This window comes from Tympanuchus pallidicinctus, unplaced genomic scaffold (genome assembly GCF_026119805.1).
Source record: "Tympanuchus pallidicinctus isolate F22 unplaced genomic scaffold, pur_lepc_1.0 scaffold21, whole genome shotgun sequence".
Lineage (NCBI taxonomy): Eukaryota > Metazoa > Chordata > Aves > Galliformes > Phasianidae > Tympanuchus > Tympanuchus pallidicinctus.
In genome coordinates, this window is record NW_026294733.1 from 3,293,596 (window position 1) to 3,309,615 (window position 16,020).

The 16,020-nt window shown below is 51.3% G+C and overlaps 1 protein-coding gene across 6 annotated transcripts in view; it reads right to left on the reverse strand.

The window, feature by feature from the left end:
- Positions 1-47: 47 nt before the first annotated feature.
- Positions 48-16,020, reverse strand: part of UIMC1 (ubiquitin interaction motif containing 1) — a 33,194-nt gene continuing 17,221 nt past the window's right edge. For 2 of the 6 annotated variants that reach the window (XM_052685142.1, XM_052685141.1), the window contains exons 6-13: positions 14,311-14,375; positions 12,402-12,490; positions 11,447-11,526; positions 8,170-8,329; positions 3,640-3,718; positions 1,999-2,119; positions 707-770; positions 48-392 (exon numbers count right to left, since the gene is read on the reverse strand). In XM_052685142.1, the coding sequence (XP_052541102.1) occupies positions 193-392; positions 707-770; positions 1,999-2,119; positions 3,640-3,718; positions 8,170-8,329; positions 11,447-11,526; positions 12,402-12,490; positions 14,311-14,375 (858 nt within the window). In that variant the 3' untranslated portion in view covers positions 48-192. Of the gene's footprint in view, positions 393-706; positions 771-1,998; positions 2,120-2,505; positions 2,689-3,631; positions 3,719-5,678; positions 5,790-8,169; positions 8,330-11,446; positions 11,527-12,401; positions 12,491-14,310; positions 14,376-16,020 lie in introns of those variants that run through there. The other 4 variants (XM_052685145.1, XM_052685143.1, XM_052685146.1 and 1 more) reach the window with 4 other exon arrangements.

Below are 16,020 nucleotides of genomic sequence, written 5' to 3' on the forward strand. Positions count from 1 at the left end.
CCGTTCCTCGGAGAAAAACGGCACCGCTCCTCCGTCTCTCGCCGCAGTTTCATAAAAACATACATAAATATATTTCCATTTCTTGACCAGAGAGCGCGGCGGCACCGGCACCTATAAAACACGCAGTCCCTCCTCCCCGGCGCTCCTGCGCCGGTCGTACAAAACGTAGAAAAGAGGGGAGGAGGGCCGAGCTCAGAACTTGCGCTTCCTGCGGCGGCCGGCACGGGCGGGGGGGGCGGGCGGCGGGCTGCCCGGGGGGGAGACGTCAGGAGCGGGGGGCAGCAGGGAGCACGCGCTGTGCTCGGCCTTCTCCTCATCCTCAGCGCCGTGTGGCAGCGCGCTGGGGTTCCGCTGGTCGTCTATTCCAGGGATGTGGGTCCCCGTGTCGGCACCTGCAATGGGAGCATCGATCAGCCTTGGGGCAGCATTGCTACCTTCAGAGAATCACAGAATGGCCAGGGTTGGAAGGGAGCTCAAGCATCGTGAATCTCCACGACCTTCCCAAAGGCAGGCGCTCTGGGGAGCCCCATGAGCACTCTGGGTACTGCCACGCGTCCTGCGGGGATGTGGAACAGAGCCTCAGCCCCCAAAGGATGCTTCAGGAGCATCCCAGACCTCAGAGCCACCCACCCACAAAGAGAGAGAGAGGAGAAGGGATGTTGTGCAGCCCTGAGCCAGCTGGCACGCACAGCAAGCAGATTCCCACCTGCAGACTTGCTCTCCGAGAGCTCCAGCACGCTGAGGAGTCCCCTCTTGTGCCTTGCCACAACCTGTCAAGGGAGAAGAGAACACTGTCACAGCACTGCTGTGAGGGGCCCATCCACTCTGAGTGCCCGTGCAGCACAGACCACGGGGAGTCAGGAGACTCCTGCCATAAGGCAGGCGTTGGTTAACAAAGCAGAGCCCTGTAAAAGAGCAGAGCCACAGCCAGATGAGCAGCGCACAGAAGGGCACTCCTAAGCGCTCCTAAGGGCACTTCAGCCCTGCTGGCCCAGCAAAGTCCCCTCTCCTGACTGCTCCCTGCCCCAGAGGGCAGACATCCTCGCTGCTGGGCTGGAGCTGCTGAGCACACCAGAATGGGCTGTGGCAGGAACCTGCAAGCCCGGTGCTGCCACCAGGAAGCTCTCCCATAGTGTGATCTGTTTCCCACTGAACTCCCACCTCAGCACAAGGCAGAGTCACAGGGGACCCAGAGCCTTGCCAAGCCGTCTCCAAGGGCCTCTGGAACTGGCACCATCCCCAGTGGCCACAGGCAGCAGCCCCACGCTCCAGGTGGCCACGGAGCACAGGGATGGAGTCAAACAGCTCCCAGAGCCGGTCACATGCAGGGGCAGCCATGCCACAACAGTTCTCTGAGCCACACAGTATCCCAGCCAAAATCATCAACCAGAAATCTCATCATTTGCATCTGAATCCCCAAAGGGCTGAGGTCTGTGATGGATTTAAGGGATTATACGAAACTAAGACATCATGTTGCATCTTCATGCTGAGAATCACATTTCTGAGTGCAGGCAAAGCTGCTGTGTGAGGGATTTGCCGGCAGGAACCAGTGGGAAGGCTGCAAGGACCCTCCCTAGGGGCTGCCACGAGCAGGAGCCGAGCACAGTGGGGACCAACACCTGGTGAGGGACCGCATGCCAGCTGCTGCCTGCAGGGCTCCTGCTCCACCCCCAGCACGCCTCCCTGCAGCTCTCCTGAGATGCTCCAGACACCGAGTGGCTCTTCCCACTTTGTCTCCAAAGCCTTCCCCATGGAAGGGGATCACGGACAGATACGCCTGTCACTCTGACACTGCCCTCCACGGTGTCTCTATTCAGCTGAGGAAGGCTGCAGGACCGTGGCTGCTGGCAGCGGGGCTGGCTGGCTGCCTGCTGGAGAGCTTGCTGGCAGCTCCGCTGGATTAGCTCACCCCTGGGACCAGGGACACGGCTCCTGCTGGCAACCCGGCCCCAAACCCAGCGCAAAGCAAAGGAGACAGTCTGCAGGGTTGCCCCTCACCTTGGTGCTTCGCAGCCTCCTGGTTCCCTGAGCTTGCCTAGCAGCCTGGAGGCAGCTGTCCACGTGCCTCTGATATTGCAGCAGTGGCACCAGTGACTTACAGAGGTAGCACTTCTCACACCTGCCAGGCAGGAAAGGACAGAGCACCGCATTAGGATTCACCCTGCGCTGGGCTCCCAGCCACCAGCAGTGACTTTCCTCCTCTGGACCGCGCCACTGAAAGATGTGTCACCAGATCGGGGCTGGCTCGGTGGGGTCAGGCCGGCACCAATCACAAAGACTGAGCGATTATCGGTTTTCCCTGCCTGCTCCTCTGCATCCTGCTGCTGCAGCAGCGGGACGGTAATCAAATCTGCTCATCTAACTATCTCCAACACTGCTGATTTCTCCCCAGACATAAAGCACCCTGTCAAAATCCACAGAAATGAAGTGCGAGGGCTTTGCAAAAGGGAGGTAAATTCTGCCTGAAAAGCAAACCGAGTGTGTTAAATCAGAGAGACGTGTTACCAGGGCTGGATGAACTTGTCTGACTAGTAAATCAAATCCTTCTCTGCACTGTCTCCATTTTCCAACATGCCATAGCACACACTCCTGCTGCAGGTTGGCAAAGGTGCCCTCTCTCTTGCATCGTGCTCCTCAAACCCCCTCATTTGTGCAGAAGATGCCCAGGCTCGGGAAAACCGAGTGTGCCTAGGGAGAAAATCAGCCTGGGTGAAAGGACATGGAGGTCAGGCTTGGATTTACACAGCTACAAGCACTTCCACACCAGCTCTCAAGAGGGGACCATGCCATGCAGAAAAGGGCACTGGTTCTTCAGGAGAGCATCCACCCACGGTGCTGCTCAGGAATGGACCAGGAGCAGCAAGGAGCAGCCCCAGCAGCATCGTGTTCAGTTTGATAAGCAGCTCTCTCCCAGTAAAACTCACTCCAGGCTCCAAAATGCATATGGAGAGCCCCCATCGAGCAAAACTCTGCAGTACTTTCCCCATATTTTCTTTCCAGTCAGTGCTGATTACCCAGATAATGTGTCTAAACAGAAGCTGTCCTCTCTATAATTAGCCTAATTCCATTAGTGATGTTGCCATCCACTGTTTGTAACAGCAAAATTGCTTCCATAGCAGGGATTTTACTGTCAGATCCTCTCTTATGATGCTTTGTGTGGGTGGCAGGAGGAGGGGCTGCATGGGAAGAGATTAAACAAAGCCACTGCTATTCTGAAAGTCTAATTTAATTAAGAATATCACTACAGGTGCCATGTTGACAGCCTCCCCGTCCCAGCCTCCTCTTTTCTCAGGGTTACTGAGCTCCAATCCCCCATAAGAAACCAGCTGAGTTGGCAGCATTTTAACTGCAGCCCCCCCACAACAGTCAGAGACCACGCACCCTGACCCACCGTGCAGTGGCTGGAAGGAAATCATTGCCAAAATAAGCAATCTGAGAACAGCAAATTTCTTTTGTTTTGATATAAACATATATAGCACTGCGACGAGAAGCAAAGGCAGCTTCTTAGGGAGCAAAGGCAGCTTCTTAGGGAGATAACACTACAAGGCCAGCATTTACACGGGGACAAAGACATTTCTGCAGGCACAAGGCAGAACTGGGGCACAGAAACAATGTTGGAGGAGCAGCATACCTACTTACTTGTCAGAACCTGAGGGCGTCTGGCTGCTTTCACCACCTGCAGCTTTACTCTGTGACTCTCTCCGACTCCGCGTGAGCACTGGAAGCAAAACAGAAATGGTTACTGCCATCCATCCCCAGCCACCCTGCAGGATGTCCAAACACATCACCTTTCAATCTCTTTCACTCAGCACTGCAGTTGAGCGATGCAAAGCGCGACAACTACTGGACTGGGATGGGCAGGTCTTCCTTCCAGCCAAGGGGCAGCTGGACAGTTTTCACAGGGATATGTAAGAAGTCATCTTCCAGGCCTTGGAAGACAGCACGCCGTGTCACAGTCCAACCTGTCCTCTGACAGAAACTGCTGAACCAACAGCACACAGCTCACGGTCATTTTAAAGTTGACACACAGCAGCACAACAGCCTGGGAGAGGAGATGCACCACTGCTCCAGCATGGCTGCACTGCTCACTGCCAAAGCAAACCCCTTCCTGCCGTAGGGAGAGCGCAGGGGCACCAGCCTGCAGGTTGGGTAGGAGGAGGAAGTCTTGCTGGGAAGGGAAGTTCACAACATTCAGCCCTGCAGGCCATCAGTCCTCCTTTCCCATGCAAAACAGAGGGGATCTTTAGACTGCCTGCACGCAGCTCTCCATGAAGAGCTGCCCGGCGCTGCTCTCCAATGGCTGCAGGGAAGAACCAGAGAATCACAGAACGCCCCAAGTTGGAAGGGACCCACAAGGATCTGTAGGTGGCCAGAGAGACCCCAGCCCCACCAGCACGCTGACAGCAGGTCTGACAGTTTCTGCTCCTTTCACACGCCCGAGCAGCCCTTGCAAACCTGCTCTCTGGGCATTTGCAGGGAGCATGTCTAAATGTTGTCTCTTTCAGCTGACTTCCTCTCAGCATATCTCTGTTGACACACCACCAGCAAAGATCCTTAGGGAGCACATCAGACAGCTTAGCTTGCTCCACCAGGGACATCTGAGACTCCAGCTCCACAGCAGCTGTTGTGGGACACAGGAGCAATGCACGGAGCTGCTGCACCACCCAGGAAAATCACCTGCAGAGGGCAGAGTCCAAGCTACAGGCAAGGCAAAGCTGTGATTGTTGGCTCTTCAGCTGTGATAAAGATGGGAAGGCACAAAATTTTGTGCAGCACAAAGGAAATCCTTCAGAGTTTTAGCAAAATTCCCTTTCCAGATCATTCCTGGGCTGCAGGCATTGTCTCATGGGCGACGGCTGATTCCAGCAGCTCATTTCTCACAGGCGGACGTCTCATTGACTTGGCCTGGCCCAGATTCGAAGTGGCAGCCTGATGAGGAGGACTGATGGCCACAGCTCGCCCCCAGCCACCCAGCATGCCCACAGCCCCACCGACATGCATTTGACAGCGTGCTGAAAGCTGCTCTCTGAAGCAGCGTGCACTTGTTAATATTCCTTTAGCACCGTTTCGGGAGCCTCGTGCACTAGCTCAGGTGTTAATCAGTTCTATTTTCTTTCAAAAGCAGTGAACACATCTGGCATAACGGGCCCATTAGAGATCTCTGGGACCAGCTTGCAGATGCCTGGGGAGGACCTCCAGCTGCGATGCTGACAGAAGCGTGGGGCAGAGAATGGGGACAGCGGTGCCAGCGGCTCTGGAGGCACAGCAGGGCTGGCCCCCACTGTCTGCATCCTTGGGAGCGCTGGTGAGGACAGCCCTGCCAGCACACACCAGCCTCCTTCCCCTGCTCTCCCTACCAGCCACACTGCTTTACGTGCGGGACCCAGCAGTGGCAGGATTGCGGGCATCTTGTCTTTAAGAAGTGGTGAAGCTTTTCTCTGCATCCACTCCACTGCTCTTTGTATCAGTGCCACTTTATTAATGTCATGAGGTTTTTAACTGCACCGGCACTGCTGCTGCTGTAGCTCTGAAGATTGACAGCTGCACCAGGTCGTACTGGGGCTTGGGGAAGAAGGAATATACCAAATTCTCATTTTCCCAGGCTCGCGTGGGAACTGGGAAGATGGCAGTGCATCAGCGGAGGACGATGGGAACAGTGTGTTTGATGTGCTCAGTACCATCCAAGGCTCACATCCAGAGGGAAACCGTCAGCTTCATGCAGGGCAGCAGCAGGCAATGGCTCGGCAGCTCCGTGGAGATCCTCTCACACATGTAAGCCCTTCAGCTGGCTGCAGGAAGGAGGAAGGAGCTGGAACAACGCTTCTGCCGCTTCACTCATTCACTTGGAATTAGCAGCAGTCACTGAGCTGGAAACCTGGGATGTGAGCCTTCCTCGGCCCAATGCCACAGCTAAAGCAACAGCAGGCCCTTCCTTTTTTGACCACAAGAAAATGGAAACTCATGATGAGATTTTCGTACTGCCCAGGTGTGTGGTGGTCTGGACACCCAGCCAGGACAACCACGGACATCTGTAAGGGAAGGAACCGCAGCCCCTCTTGCCCAGCTACCTCACTGGAAAGCCTCTCCTTAAATACCAGCAGCCTGTGCTGGCCTCCTTATACAAAACACTGAAAGATTTTCTTCCCCCCCCCTCCCCCCATGCATTACCTTTACCACTGAATGTTATCTTAGCGAAAGGTGCCAACATGACAGCTCTGGAAGCACAGTCCTTTTGTCCCTGCACAGATGCATCAAGCTACTGTCTCACCTCTGCTGAGCTAAACCCCAGTGAGTTCATCCCAAATCAGTCCATCAAATGGAACCTTTCTGTGAGATGTCTGTCCCTGGGACCTGCAGTGAGGTGCCCTACAAGCCAAAGGCATCATCGTACCTCTCCTCCGTGTTGTTTTCTCCTCCAGGCTCAAGTGCACAGCTCAGAGCACAGGGAACCACATGAAGAGCCTTGGCCCGAACAACACAAGCATTATGGCTAGTAAATTTGGTCTGTACAGTGAACATATTAGAATAACTGGCAATGGAAAACCCAAATTCCTGTGATTTTGTCCCAGAACCATTGCTCAGCTTAGAGCCATTATTGTAGGCCCCGATCTCCATTATTTGAGGCTAGTTTTCTTTCAGGGGGAACTGTTCTGAACAAGGCAGAATAGCAGCAGAGCAATTCCAAAATAGCCACCCTTACAATCATCCCCAGGGAGACCAGTCTGGAGGCAGAGTGGAAAGGCCAGCCTTGAACTCTGCCCTGCCGAAAGCCAACACCAAAGGAATGAACACATTCTCTTGCACAGGAAGAAGTTCTAAGCCTTCTCCTGATCACAGCCAGGATTCCCAGGATCAATGGATACGCTCACAATCCAGGCACACTTGGGACCAGCTTACCATGGGGCCAAAGATGCTTCTGCTGAAAGGCATACTGAGAACTCTGCTCCGTTTTGTAGTGCAGATAAGACCTTTATCAGGATGGGAGACAAACTGTGACAATTCACAATTTGCCCCTTTGCTTTAGGAGCTGGTTTGTGCCTGTGGAGAGAACTCCCCACCAGGATTCAGCATGCACAGCATCAGCTGCTACTCTGGCTCGTGTTATCTTAAAAGGACCCTTGTCACATCCCTAGTGATTCTGTGTAACAGGGACCACATATTTTAAAGCTACATCAATTCTGCATTAAGATTACAGGGTGAAACCTCTTCCTGCTAGAGGAATGTACATGTTACAGTTCTTGTATCAGCTCTGATTTGCTCAAATTGCTCAAACATCACAGATTTAGGCTGTATTTAATAACCCAGCATGTAACTGAAAATTACATATTCACAACCTGAAAAGTTAATCTTATTACAAGCTACCACTTTGATATTACCTGACATTGTGCTAACAGACTTTACATTTCAAGCAGCAGCTAAAACATAACTTATTGAATACATTGATAACCAACTGGTGTATTTGTTCAGTTAAGCTCTACAAAGGTTGGCTATGGAAACCTGACACAGAGAAGGTTGCAAAGAGGATTTAATATGGGCATTCTGACCACACTTCTCTGCCTCACTCTTCACATGAAGGAGAAAAAACTGAGCTCCCAAATCAATAGCTATCATTTTGCAATTTTGGAGGAACAAGAGGAAAACTTCCCTGCAATGCCTTCCTGCTGAACAAGCCATTTTTGCACACGCAAATGTCAGACTCATTGCACAGCAGAGGCTGCACTTGGAGCATTACAGAACATTCTCATTTCTTGAGAGCCCTGAAGGATGCTCACCCAAATGGCTCTGGAGGTGCCATTTTCTACCACTGGCAAATTCTGTGCAGCTCCTCTCACAGTACGAAATAGATGTGTCTTGGTAGTACTGTGTGAAGTAGCCAGGGCTACATACTTGTGCAATAATCGGCTTATAGATCTTCCAAAGGACTAACAAAGAGGCCACTTATGAAAGACATCAGAGAGATCTCTGTGAGGAAGGCTCTAGAAACCTCCAGAGTCTCCAACAGCGTTCTCCTGACCAGCCTGGAGACAAACCAAGGCAGGGCAGACAAACCTAAGTTGCCACATCACACACAAATACCCTGAGAGGAACAGGACTCAGCACCTCGCTGCAAGCAGCAGGGAAGGGGGACCAGCACAGAGAGCAGAGGCACAGACACAGCACATGGCAGACCTGGGCTGTCCGTGGCAGCATCCTCTCCCACGATGCCATTGCAGTACATGGCGTGCAGCTCGATCTCCGCAGCAGGGAAGCCTTGGTCACACAGTGGGCACGGAACGTGGTCAGCAGCCGTGTCGCTGCCCTCAGAGAGAGCACTGCCATCTCCACCAGCCTACAGAAGGGAAAAAGACAGAGGGAAAAGAGACAGCTGTGTTTCTTTTTCTTTTTTTTGGTAACTGCAGAGCTGGAGCTGCTCACCTTTCCATAAACTCATTTTTTCTTGGAAAGTTTTATTTTCTCTTCTTCATATACAGGTCAGAAATAAGACCACTGCCTGAGTAAACTGCTGCTAATACCTAATTCTTCTTTCAAAGGCAGTGTGTCCTGCTGAATCACGGTGACACCTCCCTGCACAGCCGTGCACACCACTTAAGGCAAACAGCACCTACACTACTGCTGAAAAATGGCACGGCTTCCATTAATCAGTAAAGCTCAGGAGCGAAACTGATGGGAAATTCATGGGGCAAAGCGGGAGTTCAACACCTGACTTGCGCTCATCAGTTCCTGGACATGATCCACACTACAGGGGCTGCGCTGTCTGGGAACACTCCTCTGGGATGAAAGGAAGCTGCAGGGTCTCAGATCCTGGGGTGTTCCTCCACCTCCTCCAGAGGACACTGCTGGAGCAATCAGAGGGGAAACAGAGCACAGAGAGGGGCAGCCCATGTCACACAACTAACAATGCTAACAATGGCATTCTGCCAGGGCAAAATGTCACCACTCGTGTTTGTTCGCTGGGTGCCACTCTCACTTACCAGCACTGTCTTTTTGCATTGGTTACACAGCTGCAAAGGTGCTCTGCTACACACCCACAGAGACACAGACTGCTCCCTACGCTGTGCATGTTTCCAAGACACAGCAGACTGCTGCCATATCACTCACAATTAGATCTCTGCCTCATCAGGCTTGCTACAAAATCTCTTCCTATTTAAGAAAGAGACATTTTTCCCCCCATTAAAATAAATATTTCAGTATTAACCATGTAGAAGAAACCTGAAGGGAAATAATAAAGGAGAGCTCGTTGTTCTTGGGGCTAAGCAGAGACATGCAGCCACTATGCAGTAAAACTGCTGCCCGCATCCCTTCAGCGGTGTAATTTCAGGGAAGCAGCAACCAGGGCCAGCCAAGACTGCTGGAGCACGTTGTCACACATAACGCTGCTTTGGCAAAGGAGGGTCTGATGCTGAGCATCCATCCTCATTTTTATGTCCCAAAGGGAAGGACGGAGCTTTGTTGACTCAGAGGAGCGGTGCAAGGGTCTCACACTGAGAATCAAGTCAGAAAACTCATTTCTCCCCAACGCTGTCTGACAGGCTATGGGACTGACCCCGAAAACCACGCACTCATTTCCAGGGAGACTCAGCACCAGATTTCTACGGAGGAGTTGCCATCAGAATCCCTCCAGCCAAACGCAAGCTGTTGCAGCGCATCACTCGCAGCATTAGCGTTTGTACCCTGCTCTCACTTCTCAGTGTCACTACATCCTGTGAAGTCCTCAGCGCGGCGCGTTACAAAGAGGAGTCATAAAAAGCAGGATGTGTCAGCTATGAATGATCAGATCAAACCTGCGTTATTCTGGTCTGACAACGCAGCAAAAAAAGTGATGGGAAAAGCAGCAGACGCTGCTCCTGCTAGCTGCCATTTTTAAATCAGTCTGAGGAGATCACTGATTCCACACACCCTGCCCACCTACATTCGGTGGTAAATCACTAATTTTAAATGGAAATGCAACGTTCTGTAACACAGGACACCAGAGCCCCAAATCCGCGTGTACAAAACCTTGCGGTGACAGCCTGGAAAACCTGGACTGCAGAGCCTCTCCTCTTTAGCAGAGAAAATTGCCCATAGGACACAGCGCTTGCAGCCAGCAGCCAGCAACCAGCCAAGAGCAATGCTGGAGGCTCAGCTCAGGAACAAGGCTCCTGTGCCCTGGCTCAGCAGCTGTGACGAAGAGCTCCGTCCCCACGGTCCAATGCTTGCTTCACGCTAACTGCTGATCCATGCGATGGCTGCTTCCCTGCAAGGCTGCAGGCCCAGGGCTGGTACCTGCTGCCAACGGCCACGTCGTGACAATCCCTGGGAAGCGCCGTGCTGCTCGCCTCGTGCCCAGCAGCTGTCCAGGTGAAGGTGTGAGACCCAGGGGCACGCTCTGCAGAGCAGCAGGGACAGGTTAATGCCCTGCCGCAGCCAAATGGGTCACGACTGTGCCCTGGGGGCTGAGGATCTGTGCACAGGACTGCTGCAGTCTCTAATTGACTGAGCAGTGCTCTGAGATACCTGCAGAATGAAAGGCACACGAGAGCAGAACCTGGTTTATTAAGAGGCCTGTGACAATGAGACACGGGAGCTGCAGATGCACTGTACAAGCTGCAGGTTTCCAGAGTGAGCTTTCCACAAATGAATCCTCTTGTCAAGAGCTGTATGATTCTGTATTCATGTACCCTGCCAGAGGAGTACTTGGCAACCCCTTTGATATCACTCTCTAAATTAATAGACAAACGGAGTTTTATCAAAAGCAGGAACTGAAGTCAGATGTCGCTACAGTGACAGCTGCAAGGCAATTGCTGCACAGGTGTGACAACACAGGGAAAGCAGCCACACAACAGCGCACATCTGGATTGGGAGGTAAGAGAATGGCCCTGCCGCTGGCTTACTGCTGCTGGGAGCTATCACTGCATATAAATCAGGATTCTGGGGCTCAGCTCATTCTCACTGGACTGTAAACCACCAGCAGCCCTCAACACCTCTTTGTTGTCTTTATCCCAACCTCTTGGAGAGAGTCTTCAGACGACAGTGTCACACAGAGGACTGTAACAGGGCAAAATGTGCCATAATATGGGTGGCTGAGATTTACTGGGACCCCTCTCACGGCTCCTGGGATCCCTCTGCAATCTTGACCCCCTCAGCACTACTCTTCTGACCCTAGACAAGCAACAGTGCTGCTGTTCCCAGTGACAACGTCCTTCAACACAGCAGTTGGTGCAGCATACAAGAACAAACTGGAATTTATAACAACTCTCCAGCTACAAGGCTGAAAGGCTCCAGATGCAGCTGAGCACAGCCTCTAGCCAAAGGGATCGGAACTATGAAGCAGCAGAGGAAGTGGGAAGTGTTTACAAGGATGCCACCCAAATCCATGCACCCGGCTACCAGGGGGAAGTGCTAGCACAGCCCAGCTGAAGAAAGCACCACTGGAAACAGAACGCTTCCCCAGCTCCAGGCTCTTTACCTGCATGGGTGCATCTTTGCTGACCGAGGGAAGCTCTTCCCTCTCCGGCTCAATGCTTTCCGATGGACTCGGCTGGGTCTCTGCAGAAAGACAGCTCCATGTCAGCACAGGTTTGCGGCCCCCAAACCTTCTTCTCATTTGTTGTTGCAACTTAGGCATTGCACAGCTTCAAAATATTCTTTAGACTTCTCACAAATGTTATCAGACAACGTGCAACAACACAGTTGGATGAGGGGTTAAGAGTCACAGCATAACGGTGTGAGGACAAAGCCACTGCAGCTTTGCAGCTTCATGGGGAGTGAGACCAGGCACAGGGAAAGCACGTGGGATGCTTGCTGGGATAGAGACAATGCAAGAACAGTACACGGCTCTATCTGAGAAGCAAGGCAAACAGGGCTCCCATCCTGCGGTCTTCAGACCTCCATGTTTTCCTTAGCAACAAAACATGCCTCCAAGCACGGCTGCTATGACCTCCACACAGCTGCTCATCAGAAGGAGCAGGCTCTTCGTGAGCTCCTTCCCCTAAAGCTCTGAACTGGAAAAACTCAAACATGATAGGAGAGCTCAAGGAGGGAAAAAAAGATTTGGCCCCACACAGGTTTAATTAATTCACGACAGAAATTATTTCAACTGTCATGCTTTACATATATTGACAGTGAAAAACGTGACAATTTATTGATAGCATTGCAGAGAGCACACCTGGCACTTGGCAATCTCTTGTGCCTATCCAGCAGCCAGCACGTAGCCACCCCTGTGCACAGAACTGGGATGCTGCCTTAGTGGAAAAGGGTCCAAAACCAGGGGATCTTACCTGGGTAATTCCAGCCCGGATAAACACTGCTGGAAAGGAAATTTTGTTTGATTCGAACAACTTGAAAGTTCTCCCTTTTTCCCTGAATTTTATAAGTGTAAAATTTTCAGTTCAAAACTCAGAACATTCCCAAGTGCCTCTCACCTGGGCAAACAGAGATCTCTTCTTCTGCAGAGTTTTCTCTGGCAATGTCTGGGCTCCTCTTACTGCCAAGCGGGGTCAACGTGCAGATGCTGTTCAAAACAGGAATGTAATATAAATCTCCCATCCATCAGAGTGACAGCACACACCTGCCTGCCTTGCACAGCTCACACAGCTCTGTCATTTGCAGGTGGTCATTATTTGATAGCCAGAAACGATCAAAATAACAGAGAAGAATACTGGTATGAAATGCTGCTTAACCAAACCACTAGGAGAACTTTTTTGGCTTAGAGAGGTCCTTGATAAGAAGACATAAAGGATCAACAGTGAGAATACCTGCTCACAGCTGCAGGACCCTCCTGACTCTTTCTGCTCTTAGCTCTGTGCAGGTATCACTGGGCTGTCTGACCCCCTGAGGAAGGGAATTCTTAGGGGGAAAGGCACAGAGACGCAGCACAACACTGGGCTTCCCTGCAGCAAAGCTGCCCCAGCACAGCAGTTCCCTGCAGCATGCTGTCCCTCTCCCTTTAACCTTCTCCACTGTCTTTTCCCCACCAGCACAACACAATGTCTTTCTGGAGCAGGCAGGCATTGCTGAGCGAGTCTGGCACCCATGCTGACACTCTCAGCATTTTGTATGGCTTCCTGATTAGTCTGATCAAGTATGCAAGAGCACACTTTAAAAACATGAATCCCCATCCTGACAAACAGAAGATTTATTAAGCTCAACCACAGGCCTCAGAGAGGAGAGAACAGCCACCGCTGATTTATGATAAATAACAAAATTCTGATAGGAAATCACAAGTGGCTTTTCTCTCTAAATAAAGCATCTCAGAGCATTTGTTATGAATCCAGGCTGAGCGTGTTTTACTCTGTGTCTAACATCAGGGCTCACTTCAAAAGGACTCACACAACACAACTTGCTATGACATTTATGAAATGGGCTGATCAATTTGAAGTCAAACCGCATTTCTTGCTACACCAACTATCCCCCAGTAACAAAGCCTATAATCATTTATTAAAGCCCCAATCTACCATGCTCTGCACACAGCAATGGCCTACAGGAAGCAGAGGGTTTCCTACTCTGCAGATTGATACCAACTATTTGGGCCAATACTGCCAGATCTAAGGGAAGATGACCGTTCTGAAATTATGAAACCCAGCAAATAAAAGAACCATAAGACCATCTACTCTCTCCTGCAAATTACTCCTTGTATCCTCTCCCACTCAACCTTCCTCTCTCACAGCCTTCGCTGCCGTGCTGCATCCCACAAGAAGGAAGGGGAAAAAAAAAAAGGCTAGACTTAAATGTAAGGAAAATCATGTTGACTTGTCCCACACCTGTCATCTGCTGAAGTGGCTTTTCTGGAGCACTGCACTCTATCTTTGGCTGATAGGCAGTGCCGTCTGGCTTCCTCCTCCCTGCTTTCCTCTTCAGCAGTACAGCAAGAATATAAAAATACACACAGAATCCAGTAAACCATTCACTGTGCTGCATATGTGCCTTCAGACAGCCCACGTGACTGCACTGCTCTAACTCACCTTTAGCTCATCTACCCGTCTCTCCAGCTTTACTGTACCATGTCAAATCAGCTGCAGAGGGTAAGGATCAAGTCTTCTTACTTGTACAGTAAGATCTCGCTTGTACAAGGATGCACTTGCACGTTTTATACAGTAAAAACAGTAAGTGATCTCTTCTCCCCAGCTGTGCCTCTCCTCTCTCACACAGAGCTCCAGAGCCGTGTAGTTGCAGGGATGTAAGAGCAGCAGCTGTAGCAGCCCTTTCAGCAAGGCCTGCTGCTGCCAGGCTGGCTTCAGCGAGCCCATGCTTCAAGTTGCTCCAGGAGAAAGGATGGACCCACATCTACAGAGCGAGCCCACAGACCCTATGTGCCAAATTACCCTTCCTCACCTCTGTGCAGTTTGCATGGGCTCCCCATCTCCACGCACAGCCTCTGTGGACGGCACCTGGGAGGCCTGAAAAGGAAAATTCTGATATTATACAAAGCAATGCACACAGCTAACGGGGCTGGACAGGCTCTGCTGGGTCACCAAGCTCTGTCTGTGGCATGGGTTTTCTTCCAGAAATAGTAAGTATCTATCCTGAACTAGTCAGCTTTTGACTCCATTCCTCCCTTCACTCTGCAATAACACGTGGCAGACGTGCTCTGGACAGCCTGTGTCCATCCATTCCCAGGCCAACCCTGTCCATCTCCTCCCAGCCCCTGCTGCTCCCCGTGTCTGAAGTTGGCAGCAATCACAGCCCTTCTACACCTCCATTTGTGCTGAGCTACACAACCCAGGGCTTTGTGTCCTCCAGCAGCCCTCACCTGCTGCAGCTTAAAATCTATTTGCCTGAGTTTGGGTGACCTGATCAACACATACAGCTGATGTTTGACCACCAGAAGTACTTTTCTGAAATTCGTGCAGATAAGATCTGCTGCATTTTTCTTGGCTTGGAAATCAGCTGTCCTATCAAAGAGAGGGAACAGATTAACCTGCACAATCTACAGCCTGTAAAGCCACGTGCATTTCATCCCATTTTTCATTTACCTCTATGACTCCACTTATTCTTTCCTTCAAAATTTGTTCAAAAGCCTTGTGCACTGCTGAGGTCAGGCTAGCACGCCAGTCATTACCCACATCCCTTTATTCTCCTTCTGTGTACATATTACACTTGCCATTCTCTAATCAGATGGAATTACAACGCTTTATTAGCAGCCCATGCTGTCAGGCCTGTGATTTCTCATGCCATTTCTCAAAGAAATCCAAAGGATTTTTCTCCCCCTTCCTCTCAGAGCCTGATTACTGCCATAGATTTCAACTTCCATCAGCTCCAGTCCCAAAACAGAGCTTCTTGCCAGATTTCCCTCTGTTTTATCTACATTGTTCTTATTTCTTCACAGCCTAACTCATCATTAACATAAAACACCAACAGCTCCTCCTTTATTTTTATTTATTTATCTGCTGAACTGCAGATATCTTAAAAATGCCTCTGCCTTGATCACAACACTGCGTCACGCGGCTGCTTTGCGTGGTTCGTATGTTTTAAGGTATGGCACGAATTCAGGCCGCCAGATTCTAACTCTACAGAACTGGGTCATTTTCCTCTGAATCTGTCAAAAGACCAAGAGGCCCCTGACCTTATTTGAAAAGCTATGAAGGAACGTGTGCTTGGCACTGGGACTGGTAGGGCTGCTTCCCGGAGATGGGACCTTCCAGCAATGACTCTGCTGTGCAGAGCTGGCTCGGCGGCAGGCGCTCACTGCAGCTCTTCTGCACCCTCATTCCACTGGCACGAGGCTTTCCAAGGGCAGCTGGGAGCCCCCACGATGTCTCCTGCTCCCGCACACCCCAAAACCTCCCACTGTCCCCCCAGCAAAGCAAACCCCGGTGGCACTGGAGGGTCCCCAGCATCTCTTGCAGCAGGGGTCAGTGCTGCCCCGTGTCCCTGCTTTGTCACTGCCGGTGGAATTGGATTTGATAGAGGGAAAAAAATGGAGGCGAGGCACAAGCAAACATCAAACATATCGATCTTGCAAGTAAATCACCTGCACTGGCCTCAGCATGTGACTGTGCAGAGAGGAGAAGGGAGAAGGGAGCAGCCTCGCAGGCTCGGACT